This window comes from Heloderma suspectum, chromosome 16 (genome assembly GCF_057233095.1).
Source record: "Heloderma suspectum isolate Gila_16-S chromosome 16, 16-S_ref, whole genome shotgun sequence".
NCBI classification, from domain to species: domain Eukaryota; kingdom Metazoa; phylum Chordata; class Lepidosauria; order Squamata; family Helodermatidae; genus Heloderma; species Heloderma suspectum.
In genome coordinates this window covers 21,389,509-21,417,255 of record NC_139473.1, presented here as the reverse complement: position 1 = coordinate 21,417,255, position 27,747 = coordinate 21,389,509, and the positions used below count along the sequence as shown (strand labels likewise).

General features: G+C 47.5%; 2 protein-coding genes across 8 annotated transcripts in view; both read right to left on the bottom strand.

Annotated features, from left to right (window-relative positions):
* PHKG1 (phosphorylase kinase catalytic subunit gamma 1) overlaps positions 1-17,188 on the bottom strand; it is a 37,415-nt gene extending 20,227 nt beyond the window's left edge. For 3 of the 7 annotated variants that reach the window (XM_084822783.1, XM_084822778.1, XM_084822785.1), the window contains exons 1-6: positions 17,101-17,183; positions 15,894-15,966; positions 14,425-14,561; positions 11,332-11,507; positions 5,014-5,068; positions 1,610-1,675 (exon numbers count right to left, since the gene is read on the bottom strand). In XM_084822783.1, the coding sequence (XP_084678909.1) occupies positions 1,610-1,675; positions 5,014-5,068; positions 11,332-11,507; positions 14,425-14,507 (380 nt within the window). In that variant the 5' untranslated portion in view covers positions 14,508-14,561; positions 15,894-15,966; positions 17,101-17,183. Of the gene's footprint in view, positions 1-1,609; positions 1,676-5,013; positions 5,069-11,331; positions 11,508-14,424; positions 14,562-15,893; positions 15,967-16,169; positions 16,261-17,100 lie in introns of those variants that run through there. The other 4 variants (XM_084822782.1, XM_084822781.1, XM_084822784.1 and 1 more) reach the window with 4 other exon arrangements.
* Positions 17,189-21,200: 4,012 nt separating this feature from the next.
* CHCHD2 (coiled-coil-helix-coiled-coil-helix domain containing 2) lies at positions 21,201-27,681 on the bottom strand. The gene is made up of 4 exons (XM_084822794.1): positions 27,543-27,681; positions 23,492-23,732; positions 22,229-22,382; positions 21,201-21,286 (listed from the first exon to the last, which is right to left on the bottom strand). Exons 1-4 carry the CDS (start codon positions 27,590-27,592, stop codon positions 21,276-21,278), a joined length of 456 nt encoding a protein of 151 aa, XP_084678920.1. The 5' UTR covers positions 27,593-27,681; the 3' UTR covers positions 21,201-21,275.
* Positions 27,682-27,747: the final 66 nt, after the last annotated feature.

Sequence of the window (27,747 nt, the reverse complement as noted above, 5' to 3'; positions counted from 1 at the left end):
CTTCCACATGAACTGCTGCACCTATCCTTCTGAAACTTTGCTGGTTTCTTACTTAGGGACAACTGCAGGCTGTCTGTAATTTTCCGAACAATGGTCCACAAGGAACATAGGGAGATAAGTATGTCCTCTTTTGGAGACCTCAAAATGTCAAGGCCACCCTTGCACAAAAACCCTTGTGGCTATCATTCTGAAATTTGGCAGACATGACTTCCTCTGATGGGGCAATGAATCCTGAAATTCTTATCCACTTCTTCCAAGGAATAAAAAATGCTATTGGCAGTTCCCTTTAAAAGAAAATCAAAATATAAACCCTGCACCTATTTTTCTGACATTGGGCAGGTGTATCCCCTTCTGGGGGGGTTGTTGTCTATGCCTGAAATTATCATCCAGTTCTGACCAAGAGAAAAAGTTAAGAGTTTTTTTTTTCTAATTTCCCATGGTAGTCAACAGGAAGCATAAAGACTCATTTTTCCAAACCTTGACTCAGGTTTGGTGCTGAGCTGAAGTGGTCCGACTACAAATTATACCGAGCAGAAGCAGGATGTTTTCCAAAACGCTGGATCAGGGTCTGAGTTGAAGTGGGGTGGGGGGGTCAGTGCACACTTCTTATGTAATCTATACATACACACAAGCACACCGCATGCACACACAAACACACACACACACATTAGACATGCACTTAGGCTCGGATATATACATATGCACAAATTTGTGTTATGGGCCTGTGCCCCGGATCTTTTAAGAACCTAGCAACGCCCCTGCAAGAGGGGCAGGCCTGGCAAGGAGACGATCACGCCAGCTCAGTGGAAGAACACTGGTTCTGCATGCAGAAATCCCTAGAGCTGGTCCCTGGGAGTCTCCATTTAAACAATGCCAGGCTCTTGTCTTTACCACAGCTATGCACAACCTGGTGCCCTCCAGAGGTGTTGGGAGTTGCAATCCAACATATCTGGGAGGCACCGGGCTGGGGGAAGGTGCGTTAAAGCAAATTGGCTCCCCCAGAATCACCGTTACATCTATTATCTCTCTCTAGAACCAGGGTGAGGAATCTTAGGCCCATGGGCCAAATCTGGCCCTCTGGGATTCCAGGGATGGCCATGCCCCTTCCCCTTCCCCCACCCCCACCCCCTTTCCCCCAACCACCAATTGTTTGGTGGTTTCCCAGCATTTGTGCAGTTTGTTCCCTTTTCTGAAAGGCTGACATGCCTCTCCTAAGGTTTAGCTACTGGCAGTAACGCCTTTAAGCTACAATAGGCTGGTACATTTGGTATCTTGGCCCCTCCCCTTTTGCCTTTGGCCCCGCCCACCACTGGAATGTGGCCCCCATGAGCTTCTCCAAAATTGAATTCAGCCCTAGGGCTGAAAAAGTTTCAACACCCCTGCTCTAGGGCACCCACCACCCAACATTTTGTGACACGCTAGCATGACCAAGAAACGAAAATCGGGATGGGGCTGTACAGAGGAAGGGGGTGGGGCTATCCAAAAGGGGACAGGCGTGACCTATGTCATCTTGTTGACCCTTACATCAGCCCTGCAGGGTAGGCCAGTATCATTGCCCCCATTTTGCACCTATAGGGGGCTGAAACTGAAGGGGCCCAAAATCCCTCACCTGGTTTCCTTCTCACTTAAGGTCACCTTCTCTGTGAGGTAATCAAAGAGCTCCCCTCTCTTCATTCTGTTCAGAGAGGTAGGAAAACATCCATTAAAAATAAAATGAGGACAACAGGAAAGGAATAGCAGCTCTGACTCTGGACAACTCAGGGGCTTGCAACCTTCACGGATCAAGCAGCACTCCTAAAACTTCCAATGTATACTTTCCTGACATCCTGCAAATCTCAGTTGTTGTTGTTGGTTTTTAATGCCTCTAGTCCTCATCACTTAGGAGATCAGTTTGGAAATACAGATTGAGTATAGCAAGATCTCAGAGGCTGGACAAGAGCCAAGCAGGAATTCCATCGCTCAGGATACCTTTTAAAGGCATTCTTGAGAATCTGAATATCTTTTTATCAGAAGATACATGTGGAAAACGGAAAGGTAACAGGAGAACTTCAATGGACATGGTGGGGACAACCCAGCCAAAGTTAAGCACTCTCTGCGTTCCCAGTGATTCCCAAAAGAAGGATCCAGCTCACTTCTAGTGTAAGGACTTGGATGGGAGACTGCCTGGGAATCAGGCTTCCTGCATTGAGCAGAGGGTTGGACTTGATGGTCTTGTAGGCCCCTTCCAACCCTATGAGTCTATGAGGCACCCCTTGGGGTTTCTGAATGAGTCACTGTTCTAGGTGTGCCTCCTAAGTGGGAAGGAGAACAGCCCGGCACCACAACAGGGAACCTCCGTTTCTGCATTGGGAGTGTTTGAATGATCTGGCTACACCCAAAGCAGATGCAGTGGAAGTTCTCTACCTGCTAGTGGAGGCTGATGGAAAGCCACAGCAGGCATTCATGCAGAGACACGGCACACAGCCTCCTTTGAGTAATTAAATGTATGTATTTAAAGTAGTTTTATCCCACTCTTCAGCCAAAAAGGCTCCCAGAGCCTTTTATTGATTACATATAATCAATAAAACAAGATAGTTGCTGCCCACCGGCCTGGAATCCAAAAAGACACAACACACAAGGAAAAGGGATGGGATGGGAAGGGAAGAGGAAAAAAAATAGCTTTCCGGCAGGCTGGTGGAACAACTCCGCCTCCCCCTCTTGTGTTGGACTACATGGGAGTTGTAGTCCAACACAACTGGAAGGCACCAGGTTGGGATGTCTGCCTTTCAGGCTTCTGAGGAGTCTGTTTCCATCCCCCAAGGTATTCCGTTCAGGAGGAAAGGGCAGCTTCCTTCAAACGGGCTGACTGAAACAGCCTTTTGGGTCTGCCACATCTTTGCCCTTCCCTAGGAGCCCTGGAGGCCTAAAGAGCAGTTTAATGCAGACACGCCCCCAGCGATTACACAAGTCCGGGAAGCATAAAAATAGACTCCCGAGGATCTACGACAGCAGAGACCTTAGCAAAGGTTACGGGGAAATCTGAGCATGCCCCACGACACAGAAGCAAGGAGGCCGGACAGCTGGACCAGGCCTCTCCCTCCCGCCTGGACTGCGGGGGCGGGGGGGCGAGGAGAAGGCCAAGGAGCCCAGCAGGGACCTCACCAAATGCTCAGACCAAATAGCACAGATGCTAGCGTTCCGTGCACGGCTGGAGGGAAGAACATGAAGAAGAGCCCAGTGGATCCAATCCAAAGCCCATCTAGTCCAGCATTCGGTTCGCACAGGGGCCAACCAGATGTCCCAATGGGAAGGACACGAGCGCAATTTAGCACCCTCCTGCTCATGTTCCCCAGTTCATCCGGTGTAGACTGCCATTCTACAAGGATGTTCCATTAATCCATCACGACAATTTATTTATTCAATGCATTTAAGAACATCAGAAGAGCCCTGCTGAATCAGACCAGGGTCCATCTGGACCTGAATTCTGTTCATGCAGTGGCCAACCAGCTGCCCATGGGAAACCCACAAGCAGGACATGAATGCAGCAGCACCCTCCCGCCCATGTTCCCCAGCAACTGGCGTACATAGCCATACTGCCTCTGACAGTGGAGGTAGCATAGAGCGATTGGGATTAGTAGCCATCGATAGCCTTCTCCTCCAGGAATTTGCCCAATCCCCTTTAAAGCCATCCAAGATGGTGGCCATCACTACATCTTGTGGAAGTGAATTTTGTGGTTTAATTCTGTCCCGCGCTAAGAAGTCCTTTCTTTGATCTGTCTTGAATCTCTCACCAATCTCCTTCATGGGATGACCCTGTTGGGTTCTAGCATTATGAGAGAGGGAGAAAAACCTCTTCCTATCCACGTTCTCCCCACCAGGGATAATTGTGTACACCTCTGTCATGTCTCCTCTTCCTTGCCTTTTTTCCAAGCTAAACAATCCCAGAGATTGTAACCTTCCCTCATAGGGGAGATGTTCCAGCCCCTTGATTGTTTTAGTTGCCCTTTTCTGCACTTTTTCCAGCTCTACGATACCGTTTTTTAGGTGTGGTAACCAGAACTGTACACAGTATTCCAAGTGTGGTCGCACCATAGATTTGTATAGGGGCAGTATGATATTGGCAGTTTTATTCTCAATTCCTTTTCTAATTATGCCTAACATGGAGTTTGCCTTTTTCACAGCAGCCGCACACTGGGCTGACATTTTAATCAAGCCGTTCACCACAACCCCAAGATCTCTTTGTTGGTCGGTCACCACTAGCTCAGATCCCATCAGATTATACTTGGAGTTGGGATTTTTTGCCCCAAAATGCACCTCTTTACACTTGCCTACACTGAACTGCATTTGTTTCCTGCCCTTCAGTGAAAAGGCTCCTAGAGAGCAGCTTACAAGAAACCAGTAATTGTGACTAGTAGCCACAGTAAGTCATGGGCTTGCCAAATCCCCCTTCAAAACGGACCAAGTTGGTGGCCACCACTGCATCTTCTGGCAAGCAAATTCTGTACTTTTCCTACACCAGTCTTCCCCAACCTGGCTGCCTCCAGATGTGTTGGACTACAACTCCCGTCATTCCCTGGTGAGGGATTATGGGAGCTTTAATCCAACACATCTGAACGATGCTGATTAGGGAAGGCTGCCCTAGATGCCTTTCAAAGGAGATCAGACAAATTCGTAGAGGAGGAGGAGTTGTCTATGGATGACTAGCTAAATAGAACCTCCAGAGCAAGAGGCAAACTACCTCTAAATACCAGTTTCTGGGCAGCAGTAGCACAGAAGGGCTCTTGCCTTCTCATGTGCTGCTTGCAGGCTCCATGGAGGCTTCTGGGTAGCCACTGTGAGAAGCAGGCTGCTCGCTTTGATAGACCTTTGGCCTAATCCAGCAAGGCGATCCAGTCAAGCTCGCCGATAGGCAAGTGGCTGCATCATCGTGGGCTGAAGTGTCCAAACTGTTCCCAACGGCAACCCCACACAGAACACATGGCAGCTGCCCAGCCTGGGAAGCCTCCAGAGCACGGACAAAACATTGGTACTCACAAGTCAAAGACCAGGAAGAAGAAGGTGTGAGATTCAAAGCTGTCCTTCAGCTGGACTGGAAAGAAAAGGAGACATCTTAGCATCATGTTGCAGCCACCCAGTGCCCCCGCAGACATGAAGGAGACTGGGCCTGAGAACTGAACAGGTGCAGGAGGGCGCCAGAGAGTGGACCCACAGCTGCACTACAAAACCTTCGCCACTTTTAAGTATTTGGCCTTCCCTTCATGGTGCCCTGGGAACGCTAGCTGGAAACTTCCAAGCCCAGGATCCGCACAAGATCAACAGAGGGAGTGGTGCAGCTTGGCAATGTTCAAATCCTGCACTTAATGATCTTATGATCGGGGGGGGGGGCAGGCTTTAGACAGCCACGCGCATTAGACCACTAAAATTTGTCTCCTTCGCATACTGCCATTCCATGCTCTGCAAGTCCTTCTACTTTCCTAATATGCTAGAACAAAACTGTCCACAAACCCTGATTTAGAAAAAGAACACACACTCAGACCATGTGCAGTTTTGCATGTTAAAGTCACTTCAATCCTAGCATCTTCACGACTGCAAAAATAACACGGAGTTTGCTTTGGCTGCCCTGAAGCCGCCATCACCTGCCGTTCTCCAGGTGGTCTTTGGAGGTCCAACCCTAGTGGTACCACTGCTTATACTGAGACAGGCCACTGGTCCCTTTTAAGTCCAGGATTCTCTGCTCCAACTTTCCCCAACCTGGTGCCCTCCAGATATGTTGGGACTACAACTCCCATCATTCCCAGCCATTCCACGGCATGCAGGCACGGGACAGAACCATCCTATTCACATGTTCGAGAGTGCCGATATGTGTACACTCGTGAGCAAGGCGCAGGAAAAAACATGGATTTACACCCCCAGAAACAGGTGGGAGTAATACGAACTCCATTTATTGCATATTGGAAGGGAGGCTGCCTGTTGTAAACGCATATTGCACATTGGAGTACATACCATCATCGTTGAAGACATATTTTACCATGGTGCTTTTAAAAAACTGGAAAGGCATGTTTTTAAAAATTCGCCCCTTTACACCAAGGCGACTACAGCCTGCTGGCTAACGGACATTAGCTATTCAAGGCTAAGAGATCTTGCGAAAGCACCCCCAGAGCATAATTCTCTATTTCCTGACTACAGCTGCAACCTGTTGTGTGCACAGCAGCGGTTGATTTGGAAGTGGACAGTCCCCCTAGTGACTGCTCCTCGTGACAGTCTCCCTAGCCGCGCCCCCAAGGAGAGTCCAGAAATGCGGGCAGCTCCATTGATCCACATCAACAAATCAGTTCTAGCCGTCCACATCACCAGGAGCAAGTCTTTTGGAAAGCCAATGGGTCTTCATTTCCGAAGCCACCCTGAAAGGCTTTGCAGTACAACAGGGGAAAATATATTGTTGCTGCGGAAATGAATTTATCCCCAGCTATGAAATTAAAAGACGCTTGCTCCTTGGGAGGAAAGCTATGGCCAACCTAGACAGCACAGTAAGAAGCAGAGACATCACCTTGCTGACAAAGGTCCGTCTAATCAAAGCTATGGTTTTCCCAGTAGCAACGTATGGCTGTGAGAGCTGGACTATAAGGAAGGCTGAGCGCCGAAGAATCGATGCTTTCGAACTGTGGTGCTGGAGAAGACTCTTACGAGTCCCCTGGACTGCAAGGAGGTCAAATCAGTCCATCCTAAAGGAAATCAACCCTGAGTGCTCATTGGAAGGACAGATACTGAAGCTGAAGCTCAAATATTCTGGCCAACTAATGCGAAGAGAAAACTCCCTGGAAAAGACCCTGATGCTGGGAAAGACTGAAGGCAAAATGAGAAGGGGACGGCAGAGGGTGAGATGGCTAGATAGCATCACCGATGCAATGAATATGGACTTGAGCACGCTCCGGGAGAGAGCGCAGGACAGGAAGGCCTGGCGTGCTGTGGTCCATGGGGTCATGAAGAGTCGGGCGCGACTGAACGACTGAACAACAACAACTGTGAGGATTGGAGCTGAGCTCAGGGGGAACAGGGAAGTCTGAGGGGGGTGGCAGGTGACGTCAGCGTCCCTGCTAATAAAAAAGTCCTAGTGCTGCGTCCCCGGATCCCACGACACGACTGATGCACACTTACTGGCGAGTAAGTCCCACTGGACTCCAAAGAAGACATGAATAGGATTGTGCTGTAAATTCCCATTCCCTGGGGCTCCAGGGTGGGACAGAGACGACAATTACGCTGGTGTCGTTTCTGGTCAGTATTTCTGATCCAAGCACGATCAACCGGGAGGCCTTGTGCAGCAGTTCCATCTTTCCTTCCTTAGTGTGTTTTCCACAGCAAAAAAAAAGACGGAAGAAGCAATGAGCGGAAGACGACAACGTCCGGAATGTCGAAATTTCATAAAACTCCATGAATGAGGCAGGGCAAAGGCACAATAAAAGTCTCACCTGGAAGCACTCCCAGGTTGCCCCAAAGAGTTTGGGGACCATGGCAGAAAACCCCAACGGCTCCTCCTCCACAAACTATAACAAAATAGTCAATTACAGGACTGAGAAATTAATGCCATTTCCAAATGCTGAAACGCCACCCCCGAATCTTGGCCCTTCGTAGATCTGACCCTGGAACTGACTGATATATTGCGCTTGGCTGATTGACGCTGCACTTGCCCAAGAAGGTTTTGCACGCTTCGAAGGCCAGGCCCTGTCAACCCCTTGCTGGGAAAAGCTTCCTGGAATCAGGGCAGGAATGACAAACAGCCCCCAGAAATTTGCTAGCTACATCTCTCCATACCAGGAAGCAAGGGTGTTCCTAGGCACTTAAAAGACTCAAGGCTCAGGACACAAATTTGTGTAACATTTGCATACGTAGATTTATACTGATACATGCAAATGTAGGACTAATGACTAGGATTTATTTCAAGGTCACCAGAGTTAAAGCCAGCGGATTCCTTTCTTACCCAAATCATCTCAAATGAAATAAATTCTTCAATTAATTTGCACCCTGCCTCGGATCATCCCAAACCAGGCTATGGAGAATACATCTGGGGATCTGGGAAATCCATTTGGGGGTTTGGCCCCGTGGACCTAGGCCTACCAAGGCCCCTGCCAGGAAGCTAGCAGGAACAGGGAAAACCTTTTCCCCAAAGCACACAACCTGCCTCCTTATGCTGTAACCTGCACCCTACAGTAACGCTGATTCATCAGCAAATTGAAAACATGATACTTGGAGGAGGAGGAGGAGGAAGAGAACAGGGGCTGTATTTGGAGCAGAGGATCAAATGAGAATCCGGCAGGTTGCAGAGAAGAGAGACTTCCACTGTGAATGGGGCTGGGAAGCAGAACAAAGAATTTCTGATGGGAAAATGAACTAAAAAATCCACACCCAGCTACATTCACTTGTGCGCACACATGTGTCTTGGAAACACACTTCCAAATGGGCAGTCAAAGTTGGAGTCCAACACACAAGATGCCTGAGGGCATGTTTACACCACAGGTGTAAACCAGCTTCAAACCACACTGTTTGGCCACTATGACCCTCAATCAAAGGACCCTGAGAACTATCGTTCAGCAATCTGCTGGTAGATCTTCGGTGATTTGTGATCGATTATCATGGTTACTGACTCCCAATTGTCTAACAATAGCAACAACACTAAGATTCCCCCCAGCCCAGCCCCAGTTCCCTAAATTAGGCTGCTAAAATGAAGAAAATTGGAATTTATTTTTGTGTGAGAGAGAACTGTGAACTCAGTTCTGATACTGAAAGCAAAAAGGCACCCTGTTCCTTAATTCAGGATAAGAGCCAGTGTGGTATAGTGATTAAGGGTTTGGGGACTGGACTCAGGAGACCCGGATTCAAGTCCCCACTCGGCCATGAAACTCGTTGGGTGATTTGGGGCCAGTCCCTGACTCTCAGCCTAACCTACCTGACGGGGTTGTTGTGAGGATAAAATGGAGAGGAGGGGGACCATGTAAGTGCCTCAGTTTCCTTGAGAAAGGAAAAGGCAGGATAGAAATGTAATACATAAATTCCAAGTCTCCCTACTCTGGAATTTTGCACCTGACTCCAGTTGCTGGATCTCGGGGTTCGGTTAAAAGCAGATCATGAAAGCTAAAAGTCTGCCCACCCTGATCTCTCTCTTTCTCTCCACCTCATCTCATGTCTGTCCCTTGTTCTACATTTGAACAAAATACCTTTAAGTCCGCCCTTCTCATTTCGTGAGTCTACACATGCCTAGATTTGCCAGAATATTTCTGCCATGGTATTTTCAATTTGTATGAAGCATTTGGTACCACATCAAACGACACCTCAATGCCATTAAGAAACTACTACCTCCATTGCAAACTGTATCCTTGCAAAGTAAAATGGAAGTTAATAGCTTCCAGGATCATGTTTACACAGAAATAAGTCCTACAATTCCCAGCATTCCCCAGCCAGTATGTTAGGACTTTTTCTCCTATCTAAACATGCATAGGATTTGGCCCTTAATGATTCAGCGATTTAATTCATACTATCTCTTCAGATGTATTCATCTCTGAGGTCACATCCACACTACAGATATAAACGGATATTAAATCTTCTTTAAGTGGTATTAAAGAGAGCTTCAGCTATTGGGTAGTATAGAAATATGATAGATAGATAGATAGATAGATAGATAGATAGATAGATAGATAGATAGATAGATAGATAGATAGAAAGAACAACTACCATGGGTTTGACAGAAGACACCTATGAATTGTAATTTTATGGATGCTAAGAATTCTCTCTCTTAGAAGTCCCAAATCTCCTCGCAGAATTGCAGTTGCCAGGATTTCTTGGAGGGCAAATGATGGCATTTAAACTGGTTTAGGTTTCTAGAGTGCTTGATATATCGTAAGACAACTCGCTTGTCTCCTGAACCAAAGTTCAGTTGCTCAGTTGTGTAACCGAGAAGCCTGACTCCACTTCTGTCAGTTCAGTGTTTAATCCAAAGCTCATAACAAGGGAAAGGCTACGATCCTGAGCACACTTACCCGGGAGCAAGTCCCACTGAGCGCAGTACTTATGCATAAAGGTCACTAGGATCGCCCTGAAAATGCCAGACACGACTTGAAGAAAAGAGAAGGCCTAGTTCAGCCCACCCTGGTGCCCTCCAGATGCGTTGGACTTTTTCTTTTTAAAACTTACTTAAAATATTTCTTGGCCACCTTTCAGGTCAGGAGCCCTCTCAAGGTGGCTTACAACAATAAAACTCACATAATAAAAACTGATGCAGTAATAACAAACAATTAAAACAGCAACAGCCCCAAACATTCTTTACAAACCCAACAACACCAGCATAAAACTAAACCTCAACACACAACTAAACTCCCATCATTCCCAGCCAACATGGCAAATGGCCATGCTGGGTGAGAATGATGGGTGTTGTAGCCCAACACATCTGGAGGGCACTGGGTTGGGGAAGGCGGGCCTGGTTCCACACATTTGTTTACAACCTACAGCATGCACACAGAGAACTGGTCTCGGTTTGGGGGAGAATTTCCCTCAGGTTTTTGAAGAGCCGCAGCAGATTTTGCCACTTGACATGTGACACATTTCTCCCCATTTGTCTATAGAAAAACAGTCCTTATGGAATTGTCACAACTAAGTCGACAAGCAAGAACTCGACATCTATTTATTATTATTTATTGCATTTATATCCCGCCTTTTTTTCCCCTTGCAAGGAACCCAAGGCAGCTTACATTATCCTCCTTCTCTCCATTTTATCCTCACAACAACCACCCTGTGAGGTAGGTTGAGCTGAGAGTCTGTGGCTGGCCCAAAGTCACCCGTGAGCTCCCGTGGCTGAGTGGGGACTAGAACCTGAATCTCCTGGCTCCCAGTCCAACAGCTGCAACACCACGCCACACTGGCTCTATGTCTCTAGGTTCAAAGTAAATAGTACATAATCAGGGCCAGCCCTACCATAAAGCGCAGTGAGGTGACTGCCTCCGGCGGCAGAGGCTGGAGAGCAGCAGTGGCAGATCCTCTGTTCCTTCCTATTGGACGACAGAACTGTGTATGGCGCATAACCAGTCGTGAGCCCCCTAAACTAGCCGGCTGCCTCAGGCTGGTGGACAAAAATTATCCTGTCGCCAGTGTTGAAATAAGCTTCCACGGGCAGTGATGGGATGGCGAGAGGGCACCATCTTGTTCTTTCACCATCAGCACCATCTGATGGCGAGAGGGCACCATCAGCAGCAAACCGTTTGAGCTAAACCCTGCACATCACGACAAACCATCTCAGGTTCTTTCGCCCCATAGATTCATAGCTTCCGCAGTGCAGCTGGAATGTTCTGGAAGCGAAGTCTGACTTACTAACGTTTGGATGCCCGGACACCTTCCGAAGGATGTCTATTTCTTTCAGAGTGGCTTCCCTCAGCTCCTGTATTTCTTGCGGAGACAGGTTCCCAGCTGTGATGTCGATAATTTTCACGGCGTATTCTCGCCTGGTGACTTTATGAATGCACCGACGGACCACGCTGCTGACTCCTCTGGAAGGACAGGCCAAGCAAGGGTGGATTTAGGCAAGAAAAACATAAAAGACAAAAACAAGAATCGTGTGTATGTATCTCTAGAAGGCCGTGTAACTCTTCTGGGGTACAAGCCTATGCATATTTAGAGGGACTCATGCTAGTTGGGGCATGCTGGGAGTTGTAGGTTTTTTTCAGCCTAAACATGCAGACTGTAGGACTTTTGTCTGCTTAAACATGCATAGGATTGTAGGACTTTTTTTTGTTTAATTGTGCATAAGACTGTAAGACCTTTTTTGTCTTAAAATGAAAATTTCTGTCTTCAAATTGCACCCTTGGCTCCTCTACTCTTCAAGTAAGCTTCGTCATAATTATGATGAACATCTAACACTTAAGTCCTTGTTCGCTTTAAAAATTTTTTATTAAAATTATATCTGTTGCCTTGATTAAGTGGCAGAAACCTTTGCATAGATCGAACAGGCTTAATCAAGTCAGCGGATTAGTCCGTAATCCCAGGGCGTTGAACCGCTCTCAGCCTGAGGGCCAAGTTCAGTTTTGGAGAAGCTCTTGGGGGCCGCATTCCATTGGTGGGCGGTGGCAAAGACAAAAGGGGCGGGGTCAAAATTACCAGCCTATTTGAGCTTAAAGTTCTTACTGCCAATAGCTAAGCCTTAGGAAAGGCATTTAAGTTTTTTAGAATGGGGGAAAAACTATGCGGTTCGAGGAAACCATGAAACAAGGGTGCTGTGGCCATTTGGCAACCCCCGGAAGTCTGGACTGAGATGGCAAGGGCACCAGATTTGCCCCCCCCCCCGCTGTAAACCAATGCACACTTACCGCATGCAGTGAGAATTGCTTCTGAGTGTAGGATTGCACCATTCATCAACTAAAGGTTGCAGCCCTGTTTTAATATTAAAATTCTTTATAGCTGGCCGGGGAATGCTGGGAATTGTAAGACTTTTCTCATAGAATCATAGAATAGTAGGGTTGGAAGGGGCCTACAAGACCATCGAGTCCAACCCCCTGCTCAGTGCAGGAATTCAAGTCAAAGCATCCCTGACAGATGGCTGTCCAGCCTCGTCTTGAATGCCTCCGGTGTGGGAGAGCACACTACCTCCCCAGGGAATCGGCTCCTTTGTCGTATTGCTCTAACAGGAAGTTTTTCCTGACTTCCTGTCACTTGAGCCCATTCTTCCATGTCCTGCATTCTGGGATGATGGAGAAGAGATCCTGGCCTTTCTCTCTGGGACAACCTTTCAAGGACTTGAAGAGTGCTGTCCTATCTCCCTCAGTCTTCTAATCTCAAGGCTAAACATGCCCAGTTCTTTCGGTCTTTCCTCATCAGGCTTTGTTTCCAGTCCCCTGATCATCTTCGCTGCCCTCCTCTGAACCCTCTCCAGCTTGTCTGCATCCTTCTTAAAATGTGGTGCCCAGAACTGGACACAGTACTCCAGATGAGGCCTAACCAATGCTGAGTAGAGGGGAACTAGTACTTCATGGAATTTGGAAACTATGCTTCTATTAATGCAGCCCAAAATAGCATATGCCTTTTTGGCAGCCACATCGCATTGTTGGCTCTCTGTCAAAAAATGCATAGGACTGTGCCATGAATTGCTTTTATCTACACCTCTTGCACTAATATGCATTGAGATTTGTGCCCTGGCTTATAATGTACACTTAACATTCCTGGCTTTGGGCCAGGGACAACCTGCCACATCATCTGCTTGACTGTCAATGTGATAATAAAAGAGTTTATATGCCCTTTATTAGCAATGAACCCTTAATACAGGAGTAGATGAAACTTATTTCCTTCCAGTAATTAAAAAAAACCATCACAGAGAAGGGTTCCTTGTTTGCTGAAGGCGCAGCATACATCTGGCATGAATCCATGTGCAAGAATGCAGTTTGAGATGACAGCAGCAGAATATCATTTTGCTCCTTTGGGAAATCATGCACAGTGTAGGAAAAAAAGCAAATAAAGGTGGAGGGTTTTCTTTTCATCTTCTGCTCTTACACTATTAAAACTTGAGATCATCCAACAAAATGGGTTGGCAGTCGATTCACGGCACAGAAAATGAAGTTATTCTTCAAGCAATGCACAGTTAATGTCTGACTTCGTTGCCAAGAGGTGTGGGGGTGGTGACTAATATAGATGGCATTAAAAGGGACATTTTGCTACCCCCAACGTCCCCAAGCTGGTGCCTTCCAGATGTGTTGGACTGCAATTCCCATCATTCCCAGCCAGCATGGCCTGGGGACCAGGCTGAGGAAGTCTGCACCTCCTCAAGATAAATTCCAACATATTTCAGGGTGGTAAAATGTTCCCCCCAAAAACCACGTGTGTAGTGAGTGTCCAAAGAAGTCTCCTTAAATCTGCTTCCCACGGAACTTTTTGTTAACCTCAATACACTCCATTGGCTGGGGCAAAAAAGCATCCCAGTGACACAAATCAATAGCTTTTCTTGGGGTATTTGCTGTCCAGGGTGCTTTTTTTTTTTTTAAACAAAAAGAAAACTGTAAATTGGAAGCGGCTGAAATTTAGGGAGATTGTACAGGTGATAATGTCTCTACACCTTGTGTCATATCGTTACGATCCCATCGTGGTAGCGCTATATCCCTCTTACACATTTATACCTCGTAGGGCACACAATGACATTTGTTGCAGTATTTTGGATAATGTAGAATAAAAAGTAGGAAACAACACTACAATAGTGGTGTCATGTGCCCCAGCAGTTATCAGCGCACTTCAATACCGCTATAAAGCAGTAGCCTTAGAAGGACTATGTTACAGGCCTACTTCTGTGTAAATTCTGAAATTAAAAGCGCCCCTGGGTGGGAGTTTGTCTCAGACTGTTGGTTGAGGGCACAACAGACACATTCTGATTCTGAGGGGCATGTAACCTAATAGAACAGATAGCAAGATATTTGAAATTTTTACCTTCCGAGAATTTCCTTTGGCTCATATTTCTCATAAAATTCTCCAGATGTGTGGCTATCCGGCAGTTCCTCGGTTTTGGTCATCTTGGTTGAACTCTTCAGGAACTTTCTAGGGGTTTACTTGAAGATGACAAAAGTCTACAACAAGAAAACAGGAAATCAAGATTCTCACACCAGTTTACAGAAAGAGAGAGAGGGAGGGAGCGAGGAATGTAGCATTGGACATGAGAGATACGTTTTGTATATGCAAGTCTACATCGGTGTACAAGGATATAGGAATGGCTGTGCCTAAATCTTTCTTAGGTCTAAAAGAGATTTAGAATACTTGAACTGGGACATAGCTCAGGGGTAGAACAGCTGCTGGGCTTGTAGAAGGTCCCTGGTTCAACCCCCAGCAGCATTTCCAGGTACAGCTAGGAAGAAATCCTGCCTGAACCCCTGGAGAATTGTTGCTGCCAGGCTGTGTTGACAATACTGGGCTAGATGGAACCATGGCCTGACTCGGGGTAAGGCAGCTTCCGATGTTCCTGTGGACAATGGGTGCATGGAGGGCCAAAAGAAGTACTTCTTCATCTCCAAGACACTGTGGACCTATAGAATTCCTGCCCAAAGGACGTGAAAATTACACACTAGCATTTTCCATCCTTGTAAAAGGATGAGCTTCAAACATACAATACAAAAAACAGTGTAAAACAATATCTACCTTTAAACATTACAACAGAAGCAGTAAATCAGAGCCAGCATCCAGGTGGTTTACAAGTCAGGGGAAGCCTGAGTGAACAAATGGGTTTTCAAGAGGCGTTTGAAGCTCGCTTTGTACATCAGCTGTGCTGTGTAAATAAATATGCGTGCTATTTTATGTATGCTGTTTTTGTGGCATGCTTCTAATCTGAAGCACAGCTGAACGATTTGTTATGGAAAATATTGTTGACCTCCCCTGCCTTTTTATTCTCATCATGCCCTGATGAATTAAATTGGATTTCCCTCTGAGCAGGCATAGACAGGATCGTGCTGTTAGGTTACTTGAACTTGGTGCCCATTGAAATCAATGGGACAAATTCGTCACAACTAGGGGTGTTCAGAGGCAAGAGAGGGCCAGGTTCCTGTGCCTTTAATAGCTGAGTAGAAAAGGGAAGTTCAGCAGGTGCAGTTTGCCATGCAAGCTGTCTCTCTCCTACGAGATTCTTAAAGATACAGGGGCCCGGTCCTCTTTTGCATCTGGCCACCCTACCATCCCATGTTCTGTTGCTTACAATGGAAATCCAGTTCAACTACCTTAGCCTGGGTGCGACCCTCCGTCTGCTAAGTTACTGCTCAGCTTGGGAGTAACTCAATATGTCTAGAGTGCTCTGAGGCACGCGCAGAGTGCTTTCCTTGCACCGCCCATTAACCACAGGCAACCAATATGCCTTTGGGTTTAGCAGGATGGGCTCTCAAGCCCTTTCAAAACAGGCTGGGGCTGAAGCTCACCTGGATGTCAAGAGTTTCAGGGTCAAAACCTTTGAGCTCAGTTCTAGATGTCTCCGTAACCAATTCTGTTTGCCTAGTGGTGAGGGAAAACACACACTGTACATGCTACTTGAATTTTGGGCTGAACTCAGACTCAAGATGGGCCCTGTTTCAGATACGTTCCCTCCCCGCCCCTTATCTTGGCTTAGAACGTCATCCTTGTACCTACAAAGCTGTGTATTTTCATCTATTTTGTTGAGCAAGATCCATTTCTTAAGGAAGGCAGTCGCTACTCACCATAACCTGCATCTCCTAACCGACGACCCAGCCGCAGGCAGGACCTTGCATGTAATCCAGTGGACAAGGAGCCACAGCCAAACTTGAGAACAAATCACCTCTGTTACAGTTAAGGCTCGTGATCAGACAACAACAAACCAGCACTCGCTGTTAAACTTGCTGCGGATTGCTCTCCGTGTGCGGACTGCAGTGCCAAAAATAAAAATTGCAACCCAAGTCTGGAGCTGTTCCAAGGCCTCCGATTTGAACGCTCCAACTGCTGGAGTGGTTTTATTTACAAGTGACCCTGCTGTGAGGTGAAGGAGCCACTCGGGAGGCAACAGCGCATCCATGAGTCACCTGTGTGCTACTGAACAGGGTGGGCAACTGCAGTGTCGCGCCAAGGAGACAAGAACCAGACGCACAAGGACAGGCAGGGATGGGTGTGCGTAGCAGTTGCGCAGCAGGGCAGAAGAGGTGCCGAACGTGGGATTCGTGGCAGAATCCACTTCTTTTATTACCCTTAGGTTTCTATATCCTATATACTGGTCAAGAAAACGGGTCCCAAAGTGCGAGACCAATGCCCAGTGACATCTCAGATGCAGGGCCAGCTCCTGCTTTTGGAGGGCCCCTCAAGGGGTCCTCTCCTCATGACCGCTGTCACCAGCTGCTCTTCCTCCCCATCATAGAATCATAGAATAGTAGGCTTGGAAGGGGCCTACAAGGCCACCGTCCTCTTTCTTATGGTTGATACCACTTGCTTGCTTGACAGGCAGAGAGCCAGGGAGCAAGGAGGCGATGATATTGACTACTTCTCCTTCTCACCACCATCGTTGACTGGGCCAGTGTGAGATGTAGGTGAACAAGGAGGTTGCAATGGCGAAGAGGGGGAGCAAGTCCAGGGGGTTCCTGCTGGGGTGTGGGCCCTCGGCAGCTGCCCAAACATGCCTACCTTTGACGCCAGCTCTGCTCAAAAGCCAGAGGAGTTGCTGAGCACACCATTGGGTAGAGGCTTTCGATGTCCCCCTTTAGGAACAAACTAAATTATGTGAAAGTGTCAGAATTCTGCGGAGCAAGGTATGGACACTGAACTTGCAGAATCCACACATGCCACAGGACTGAGCTTCCCCCGTTGTAGAGCGTTTTGATGGTGTTCACCTCCATATCCGCCTTCCCCAGCCTGGTGCCTTCCAGATATGTTGGGCTACAGCTCTTATCATCCCCAGCCAGCATGGCCACTGGGGGAAGGCTGCCTTATGTGAATTCTGATCAACAAAGCTCAACTTCTGCAAGCAGGGACACTACTGTAAGTTCCACTAAGGGAGATTGGAATGTGTGAAGGCGGAGTGCCACTTTCCCAAGGGTTCATCCTGTGGGGTTTGCTTGCTCAGTGCTGGGTTGCTGGTCTTGCATTATGAAAGTTATCTTCACAGCCTGAGTCACGTTAGACTCATCCCACTTTCTGATGAATGCACAATAGCTATGATTTAGACTATGTACCTGATTTCAATTTTCTGTGGTGCAGGACTCTCAATGTAACCAATTTGGTGTGCATTTCCCCATCACCACTCTTGAAAGAGAAATGCACAGATGCCCATTTAAGATTTTCATTGCGATCAGCATTTTCAGACCCCTTTGCTCTCCCCCACCCCAAAAGGGCTCTCAAAGAACCATTTTGCCCTGAGATAGGAGAAGCAAGCAGGATATACTTGAAATTACGAACGGAAACAGATTAAATTTGAGCACAATCAGATCTGGAATACATAGACTCCCTTCCATCTGGACAACAGAATTACCCCCATCACACTTTTTTCCTCCTTCCTCCCCCCAGCCCTTTACCTTGTATGCCATGCCTTGTAGATCCTAAAGTGGTTTTTGTATGGCGGTTTGGGAGCCTTTCTTGGCTGAAGAGCAGGGTAAAAATGCTGTAAATAACTCATATGTATCCAGGTTCAAGGGTCTCACTCATAGGAAAGTAGCCCAATGATTTAAATACTCCAAGGAGTCAGTCTGCAGAGTGAGCAGGGCCCTCACTACACATAGCCACTGTCAGAGGAAACATCAGCCAGCAGATCCAACTTTTTGCAGCACTGGTGAATGCTGCCTCTTCCAATTTCCAGGGGGGGAAATCACTTGTTCTTCAAGAGCCGATGGACACATCTGTGTATCTCCGATCTCCAGGACTTAAGACTGAATGAACAGCCTTCATCAATGAGAGGGATCCAAAAAACAAAAGTGTGCGCGCACACACAGCTTGTTCGGTACAACCAAGGTCAGCCCTTTGAGGCTGACTTTTTCCAAAGAGCATCCTCCCCTCTTCTCTCCCCATCCCACAGCAAACCACTTTTAAATCCCTATTTTTCAAACCACAGCGTATGGCCACGGGGATGCTCACTGGACGTACCCAGACTCGCTCACTGGATCTCCAGCAAAGTATTAAGGGAGAGGGAAGGTTATTACAGGGTTCCATACTTCTGGGTGGACAGTAGAGAAGGCAGACGTGTGCAATTCTGAATAATCACTACAGGAGGGTCCACTCCACCTTTTCACCAACAGGAAAGATTCAAGTTGGCCAGCTTTTCTCTGCTTTGCTTTCTAGAGAAGGAGTCATTGGCATGAACTAGCCTTGCAGGTAAAACTGGGCCCTATCGACCTCTGTGGCCTTCATCCCCATTACACATGGCTATCTGAAATAGCCAAGTGGAACCTCTGTGAAAGAGGCTCGTGCAGCCACCGATTCAGAACCTCCACCTCTCTCACCACACCTCCCACAGCCCCTGACCACTTGCCATGCTGGCTGGGACGGAAGGGAGGTGTAGCCCAAAACCTCTGTGGGCCACCGGATTACCTACCCATGCTGTAGGGCATGAGGCCGTTCACTGCTGGGCTCGGGCACTGCTGCCCAGAATGATCTGCAGTCTCAGCCACTTCTCCAATATATCCTTTTAGACACCATATCCAGGCCACATTTTGCAACCAATTAATACTTCAAGCAGACGATCTGTAGCCATCTATTAATGGCAAGGAGATGGCCCTCACTGCACCCTGAGCGATGCTCCCCTGGAAGGCCCTACCCTGCTGATGCTCATAGGAACAAAACCAGGCTCAAACCGGGGGTGTGTGCGTATGTGTCTCTATGAGTGGTTCACTGAGCTGGCTGCATTTGGAGGTCGTTAGGGATACATGACATCATGGCCATCCTGCAGCTTATCACAGAAAACCCAGATTTCCTGAGACTGCTTGAAGTCCGATTCTTTTCCTTAAGTCGGGATCTCAGCAGCACAGTTGCTGTGCCCCAACCCCTGCATTGACCTGGGGTACGCTAACCCTGCCCAGGGGTGTGCCTTTCACCACGACCCGGTCAAGGGGCTTTTCCCATCTCCCACCCGTGTTTCCCAGCACAAACCAATTAGTGTGCTCCTTGGTTTAAATTTTTGTGAACCACCCCGAGAGCTTCGGCTATTGGGTGGTATAGAAATGAAATAAATACTCAGAAGTAACTCCCATTGTGGTCAATGAGGCTTGTGCCCCTGAAAGCACACAGCTGAATGTACAGAGATCCCCCTCAACCAAAATGGCAGTTTAAAGCACAAATCCCCTAAAGGCTATAAACTGCAATCTCAAGGCTCCGATACTCCATTGTTTGGTTTATTGCCTTAGGAATTAACTACTTCACACTTTTGTTATAGGGATCCATTGGATTAGTAAAGGGGATGGTTTCGCATCCCTCCATCCCCCCCACCCTTTCCCAGCACAAGCATATGTGGGTCTACTCAGAAGTAACTCCCACTGTGTTCAATGAGGCTTGTTCCCAAAATGCACACTCCAGGAATCAAAATAATGCATTTAGGAGCCGTAATGTCAAAGCTTCAATTGATCCAGCACAGCAGCTAGAACACTGTGTCCCTCCTCTGATGTTTTATTTAATGAAGTAATGCATGGGAGGGGGGAGAGAGAGGAGATTGTTTGGCAGGGAGAATGTTGTTCTTTTAATGACTGTCACTTTAAGAAAGTACTTAATGCAGGTGCAGGGAGGGGGGAGAGAGGAGTGATTTTTATGGAGACAAAAGGTGTTTCCCATTTTCCAGCACAAACATGTGTGTCTACTCAGAAGTAGCTCCCATTGTGGTCAATTGACACTTGTTCCTGAAATGCACCTGCATCCGGAGCTTCAGGGGAAAGGGGGGAAAGGAAGCCTCTTATTGGCTGAGCAGCCCCTGCCAGTCAGATGATATTCACTCCAACCCCCATCCCCAAATATGTTCTGTGAAGCCATTTTTACTGGTGCGAAGCACTCCCTCATGGAGCCCTGCATGGACCAAAGCGCAGCAAAGCTGATTCCTTTTAAAAAATACGGTACTCCTCCGTTCACTTCTTCCATTGTCGTGGAAACACCCCCTTACACAGGCAGTGATGTGCTTATTTTACTTCTATCCTGCTCTTCCTTGGGGAAGGATTTTTCTGCATAATTCGCACCAATGTCTGTCTACAGATGATTTCGAGCCTGCTCAGCAAATACTTCCTTTCTGAGAGAACTTTTCCAGCACCTACCACCAAAATGTTTAATTACAGTAGATCTGTGCTATTTCCATAATTTGTTCAAGGTGCAGAATTTGGATTCCCACTCCTGCGAAAAGCCCTTTGCTTACTGGGACAACTGAGAACAGCCCTTGGCAAATGTTGCTGTTTAACATTTGGAGGGTGGAGAGACTATGCTTTTCAGGAGAAGGCTGAAAGAAGCCATCCCGCCACCTTCTGTTCCCAGCTCACCATTATTCCCCAGAGACTGGACGATTCCCTGATGCGAGCTGCGGAGCAGGCACTTCGAGACATGTTTTGCAGACAGCAATCAACTTTTTATTCTGAGGCTCACACTGGTACACTACCGACAGGCACACAAGCAAGGATGAAGAGCGATACAATCCTAAAATTCCCTGCCCATCCTATCTCCCAACCGAACTCTGTCACCACAATCCTTCCTGCTGTGAAAAGCACTCTGTGCTTTCTTGTCAGATAGATGAGCTGTCACAAATGAAGAAATGCTAGATGGCGTTTAGACATTAAAGAGAAGTTTACTAGGGACACATCTTTCAGTAATGCGGATGGATTCCACCCTCCAGGGCATAGTTAAGCTAAACCTGTGGATGTGAAGAAAAGAGAGAAAGGACACTGATCAGTACCAGACACACAGAAGCAGAAATATTCAGAAACCTGAGGACAGCTGGCTCCTGACCCCCATCGTGTCATCTAAACGGTATGATGGCTACTCCCCCTCTGACCCCTCCTCTCCTTCACACCTCCACAAAGCCTTCAACAACATTTCTGGTTCTTCCACAAGAACTGGTAAGAATCTAACTAGTTCTTTTGGATCCCAAATGCTGCAGGGGGGATTTCAGTACAGATGCTGCATATCAGATGAGTCCCCAGACTGGAATCTGTCTACACTAAATACAGATGCAGCCTTCCTTTCAGTCTATGCGCTGACATTTCACCAAGGTACAAGGAACAGGACACAGAGCCAACATAGCACCTATGCGATTCACGAAGATAACAGGGAATCTCTGGAACACTACTTGCTCAGAATGTGTTTGGAGACTATACACTCTGCCAGAAACTTATCACAAACCCGTGGCCCGCAATGTTGTTGGACTCCAATTCCTATCAACCTCAGCCAACAGAGAGGGATGATGAGAGTAGTAGTTCATCAACACCTGGAGGGCCACAAGTTCCCCAGCCTGCTCTAAAAACATGCATTAACAGTTCACAAGAACACGCCCACACCTTAAATACCTTGGTATTTTCAGGACTAATTGGCATGCAATTATACATATCAGTTTTGCATTATTTTGTCATTCACTCTATCATGACTAGTGCAGCTGTCTCATTTTTCTCTTTTAAAAACTATGTCACAGGGTCTGGAAGAACCAGAAGCAAGTTCCAGAAACAAAATGTTATGCTGGCTTCCAAGCCCTGGCAGGTGATTTCCCCAGCCCTGATCCCTAGCAGCATCCAAAGTAACTGGGCCCAAGAAAGAACAAGCCTCTTCTCAGCTCACAGAGGAAGCCAAATGTGGCACGTACCATTGGCAAACCGGCACTGCTTCAGCACCTCGCTGAATCCCTCGCACAGCTTCAGGTCGGCCTGGTTCTGGGCACACTCCAGGAATTGCTTCATCTCATACTGGCAAGGAGTGTACTGCGACGGCTGCATCGCAGGCTGGGCTGCCTGGGGCTCCTGAGGACCGAGCACAATGCCGTTACGATGACAAGATTTTTTAGAATAGGATTGCTCCCCACCAGAAGGACCAGGCACAGACAGGCACAGTATCTTTGTTCCGAACTGCGGGAGGAAGAAAATCCCCAGGCTTCTGGTCTCCCAGGTGTGCTAGCCATTTTACCATGTCATTACCCTCTTAGTCAGCAGGTGCGAGCCTCTGTCTATGAAGCAGCATGAGGCCTCAGTTGACTCTATCAAATACATTCAAAATATAGCCAAGAGTCTCAAATTAATTGCAATTAATCATATGCAGCTCTGTCTTACTGGCCTTTGTGCTGCTTTTTATTGTTATTGCAATTGATTGTTTTAGTAGTGTATTTTAAATGGTGATTTTAAATATGTATATGTAAACCATTCAGAGATTTCATATATTTTATTAAGCAGTATATAAATATTATCCATGAATCAATAATAAATAAATCTCAAGTAGAACTGAAGGCTTTTAAAAAAGCACAATACTTAACTATAGTTCCAGCTATGCCCCCCTCCCCTGCCACTGAGAACAGAACATTCAATCCTATTTTTACACCTGCTTGTAAACTGCTGGCATGTTATTTTGATTTCTGCATTCAGTGCTGTCAGACCTCAAGGCTATGAGGTGTAAACCGGCCCCAAACCCTTGAGTTGATCTCTGTAGTGCCATCTATTACTTAGTTTTCTTTCGAGCAGTTAAAGAGATTTATATTGTTGCCAATATGTGGTTTTATCTTACCTCTTTTGACTTTCAGAAATTTTGTGCGTCCAAAACATTACTGCATACTGTACATATGGCTTATCCTTGCCTGTCCGATGTTCCAATGGAACATACATTTCTCATTTTTTCCTTCGTCCTCGAAATACCTTTTTGTAACCTGAATCCTGTCCCCAAGGCCCATTTATAACCAAAGTCAGGCACTCTGGATTAACAGCCTGCTTCTTTGACTTGAGGAGAGAAGATGCAGTGGTATGGGCTTCCACCTAGCAAACTCAGCATTGGCTTGTTCGTTAGCCAGGAGAGTTCTGTACAGCTCAAAATCCTGCTTGCTTGCAAAATGAAAGGGTCAGATAAACACATACAATGTTCTCACCTGATAAGTGATGTCAGGTCTGGCAGCTTCTGAGTTTCCACCCCCAAATCCTCCCGTCATGGCATGCCCTAGAGTGTGCCCCACAGCGGAGCCCACGGCCACACCTGCAGCCGTGGTGGCCATCTGGGCCATGAGGCCAGGCTGCCTGGGGGCAGGAGAAGCCACTGCTGAAGCCGGGGTGGGGGCTGGGACAGGGGCACGTGCAGCTGGTGGCGGAGCAGACCGCATGGGCGGTGCGCGGCTGCAAGTACAAGAAAAACAAAGCACACAGTGTTGTAAATGCTGCCAAATGTAGTTTTAGATGCAAACTTCATGGTTAAATTTGCCTAGGGTTCTGACAGCGTTCTAGGGATATGCTCTCATGGGCTGTTGCCTCATCTCAACACATCCCAGAGCATGGTCTGATGCAGCCACTTTGTGGAAGCTACAGCAGGCCTGGTCAGTGCTTGGATGGGAGTCCCCCTGAGAATGCCATGCATGAAGCCAGGGCAGGGGGTGATCGTTGTTAATGTCAGATCAGGGAGAACCATGCTCAGATTTCCATTCCAGCATGGGTGGCGGGGGGGCCCCACGGGCACATTTGGCAATTTGAAAAACTGTCCTGGAGACCACCACAAAATGGGCACGCTGAAGAGGAAAGCGTCAGCCTGCAGGCACCTGCCACCTTAATTTCCTAAGAATGTCTCTGAGTCCCACAGTCAAAGGTACTCATGGGAAAAGCCAGGAGCAGCAAGAGGCCCTCATTTTGCTTTGAAGAGATCCCAGTTGCTAGCGGGAAACATTATTTAAAAAAACTAAAATAGGAGGGGTACAGCAACTTGGTGGGCACCAAGAAAGGTGCCTGAGGGAACACTGGTGCCTACATTGCCTACCCATGAGCTAACAAATTAATACTTTTAGGGCACAATCCAATGCATGTTTACACAGAAAAAAGTCCTACCACTCCCAGCATTCCCCAGCCAGCATAGTTGCGGGACGTTTTTCTGTCTAAACATGCATAGGATTTTATCCTTACACTTTTAGCTCCATAGCCGCTGATTGAGGAGCTCAAGCAAGGACATAGGAATTCTGATTCCCCTCTGAGAGGGCACATTCCTAATCCCGAGCTTTGCTCATACGAACACTTCCAGAATACGAACTCCCTCTCTTTCAAGAAAGCTGAGTAGACAAAATCCGTTGAGCCTCATGGGTAGACACCACCTTTTTTTGTATCCACCTGCGTGGGTTGATGTGAACCCTGCTTGTATCAGCCCTGCAACTTCCCACTCACTTGGGACACATAACCCTGTTCAGGCAATCGAAAATAAAACTGCCAATATTATACTGCCCTTATATCTATGAAGCGACTACACTTGGAATACTTCTGGTCACTGCACCTCGAAAAGGATATTGTGGAGCTGGGAAAAGGGCAGAAAAGGGCAACTAAAATAATCAAGGGGCTGGAGCAACTCTATGAGAAAAGGTTATAATGTCTGGGATGGTTTAGCTTAGAAAAAAGGCAAATGAGGGGAGACATGACAGAGCTGTAGAAAATAATGCATGGTGTGGAGAAAGCGGATAGGGAGACATTTTTCTCCCTACTTCCCATGGAGGTGAATGTTGGGAGATTCAGGACATATAAAAAGAAGCACTTCACAAAATGCGTAGCTAAACTTTGGGTTTTGCTACTTCAAGATGTACTGATGGCCGCCACCTTGGATGGATTTAAAACGGGACTGGACAGATTCTTGGGGGAGGAGGCGATCAATGCTATTAATCCTGATGACTATATGCTACCTCCAGTATCAGAGGCAGTATGCTGGGAAACATGGGCGGGAGTGTGCTGTTGTACACATGCCCTATTTGTGAGTTTCCAGTGGGCAGCTGGTCCCTGCTGATCTCCTTGGCTATCTACTTGCTACCTCCTCCCTGCAGTCCAGGCGGGAGGCTATCAATGGTGACTAGTTGTGATGGCTATATATTACGTCCAGTACCAGAGGCAGTTTGCCTCTGTATACCAGTTGCTAGGGAACATGAGCAGGAGGGTGCTGTTACACTCATGTCCTGCTTGTGGGTTTCCCACCGGGGCATCTGGTTGGTCATGGTGCAAACAGAATGTTGAATCAGATAAGCCTTCGGACTGATCCAGCATGACTCTTACATTCTTCATTAGCTTGCTGGACCTGCTGCTTCAGTTATCCTATAGCATGCTGGAATATGCGAGCAGGCAAGTCTTTCACGGGCTAGTCAATTGTGCTTTCGTTCACAGAAGAATTACTAAGATGCCCTCTTGCAAGAATCCAAAACTTGAGCCTTTACGATCAGCCTCCCTCACTCTCACCTCTAAAGAAGAGCCATATTTTCCCACCACTGTGTATGTGTGTGTGTGTATTTTACAGAAACAAGTTTTTAAAGACAAAACTCTAAAGCAGCAGCTCAACTGTCAACACAGAGCATGACAAATCAGAGAGTTCCTTTGAGATGGTTAAACATTCACAGATGAGGACACACAGCCTATTATCTAACCTTCTTTGCTCATCTAGGGTCAGAGGACAAACACATTATGGCTGATCCTTGGTCAAAGCCGATAGGTCCATTTTATCAATGGTCCAGTGAGTGATCTTAAGGAACATGACAAAGAGCCATTACAAAGTTAAGCAAGTTCGGCTCTCTTACCTGCCTGAGCAGGAGAAGACCACCTAGCAACCATATGCAAACTGCCCTGGACTCTGCAGAGAAGGAGAGGGTTTGTGTGATAAATAAGTAAGCCCTGATATGCAAGCCTGGATTTACAGATTTTCTTTAAATTCAGAAAAGGAAAACAGCTTTCAGAGATCTAAACTACAGTATGAGAGTTGCTTTGTCTTATTAATACAATGTGGACCCCTTGTGACTAAGGTAAGCCAATTACTGCCTTTTCAGGCTTTAGCTTTGCCTTGGTTGTCTGGATCTGAGCCCATTATCCCGAGGCAGTAAAACACGCCTGGCCTTCCTGTTGCAGCCCTCTCACTGCATGTTCCTCTGAAATAGTCATCCCCAAGGTATCCCCATGACACAGTCCTAATCCTATCCAATCCCACTGGTGTTCCTCAGTTGTTCCGATGAGCAGTACGGGCACATTTGATGCTAAGCATGTTTGGAGTTGATCAATGTCTGAATGGGAGGCCTCGGAGAGCCCCAGATAAGCCACAAATACCCTGTTATTCTGTAGAAAGTGCAAAGTATAGCTTTAATAATAAATAAGCTTTAATAAAAATAAGCTTTAATAAAAATTTTCAGATCAGTAACCACTTTTCTACTCCATGCATGAAATGGGAGGGCAAGTGCATTACGTCTCATATTTGACAACCCCCTGCTCTCTCCACTGGCTCCAACCTCCTCCTCCGTGTACACACACCACTGCAATTTTCATCTCATCTTGCACCTCCATCCTTTTAATTAACCCTATCCTCCACCACCCCAAACCATTTCCCTTCCTTCCAGCAACTACTCTTTCCCATCAGGAAACCCAACCCTCGCATGATCCAAGTCTTCATCTGTTTTCAGGGTGTCCACACCCAGTTTTTTTTTTTCTATCGCCACATGCAGGGCAGCCTTCCAGGTGTATTGGACTACAACTCCCACAACTGGCCATGCAGCCTGGGGATGATGGGGGTCATAGCCCGACACACCCAGAGGGCACCAGGTGGGGGAAAACTGATGTGGGGCACGCTTGATGGAGAGCAAGGGCTCCCCTCGCTCCGCTGCCTCCGGCCCTCCCAGCCCCTTTGAATTCTGACCCACCCGGTTCCCCCCTCCCCCACCCAATTTTGAGGCCCGCACCCCGACCCCTCTACCACTTCCTGCGTGAAACCCCCACTCCCCAGCAAGCCTCGAGCATTGCCAGCCCCCACTGATGCTGGTGTTATGGGGCCGGGGAAGAGAGGCAGCGGGGTCACGACGGCGCTGCTGATTTATCTGCTGCGGGGGTCACGTGGAAATTCCCCGCCCCTCCCCTCCCCTCCCCCTCCCCTCTCTGACCGGCACCCCACCGGCACCCCCGACTCTTCCGCCCCGCTCAAGGCTTCCTCACCTGGCCGGTGGCGCCATCCGGGACGTTCGGCTCCTGCTCCCCCTCGGCATGACGACGGCTCTGCAGACTCCTGTCTCCTCGGCGCTGCTCGGACGCTCCCCTCACTCCTCCGTTATCCGGGTTTTTCTCCCTCTTCTCTATTTCCGCTTCCGGCCCGCCGGTGACGGCGACTTCCTCCCCGCTCTCAAGGTCACCACCAGAGGGC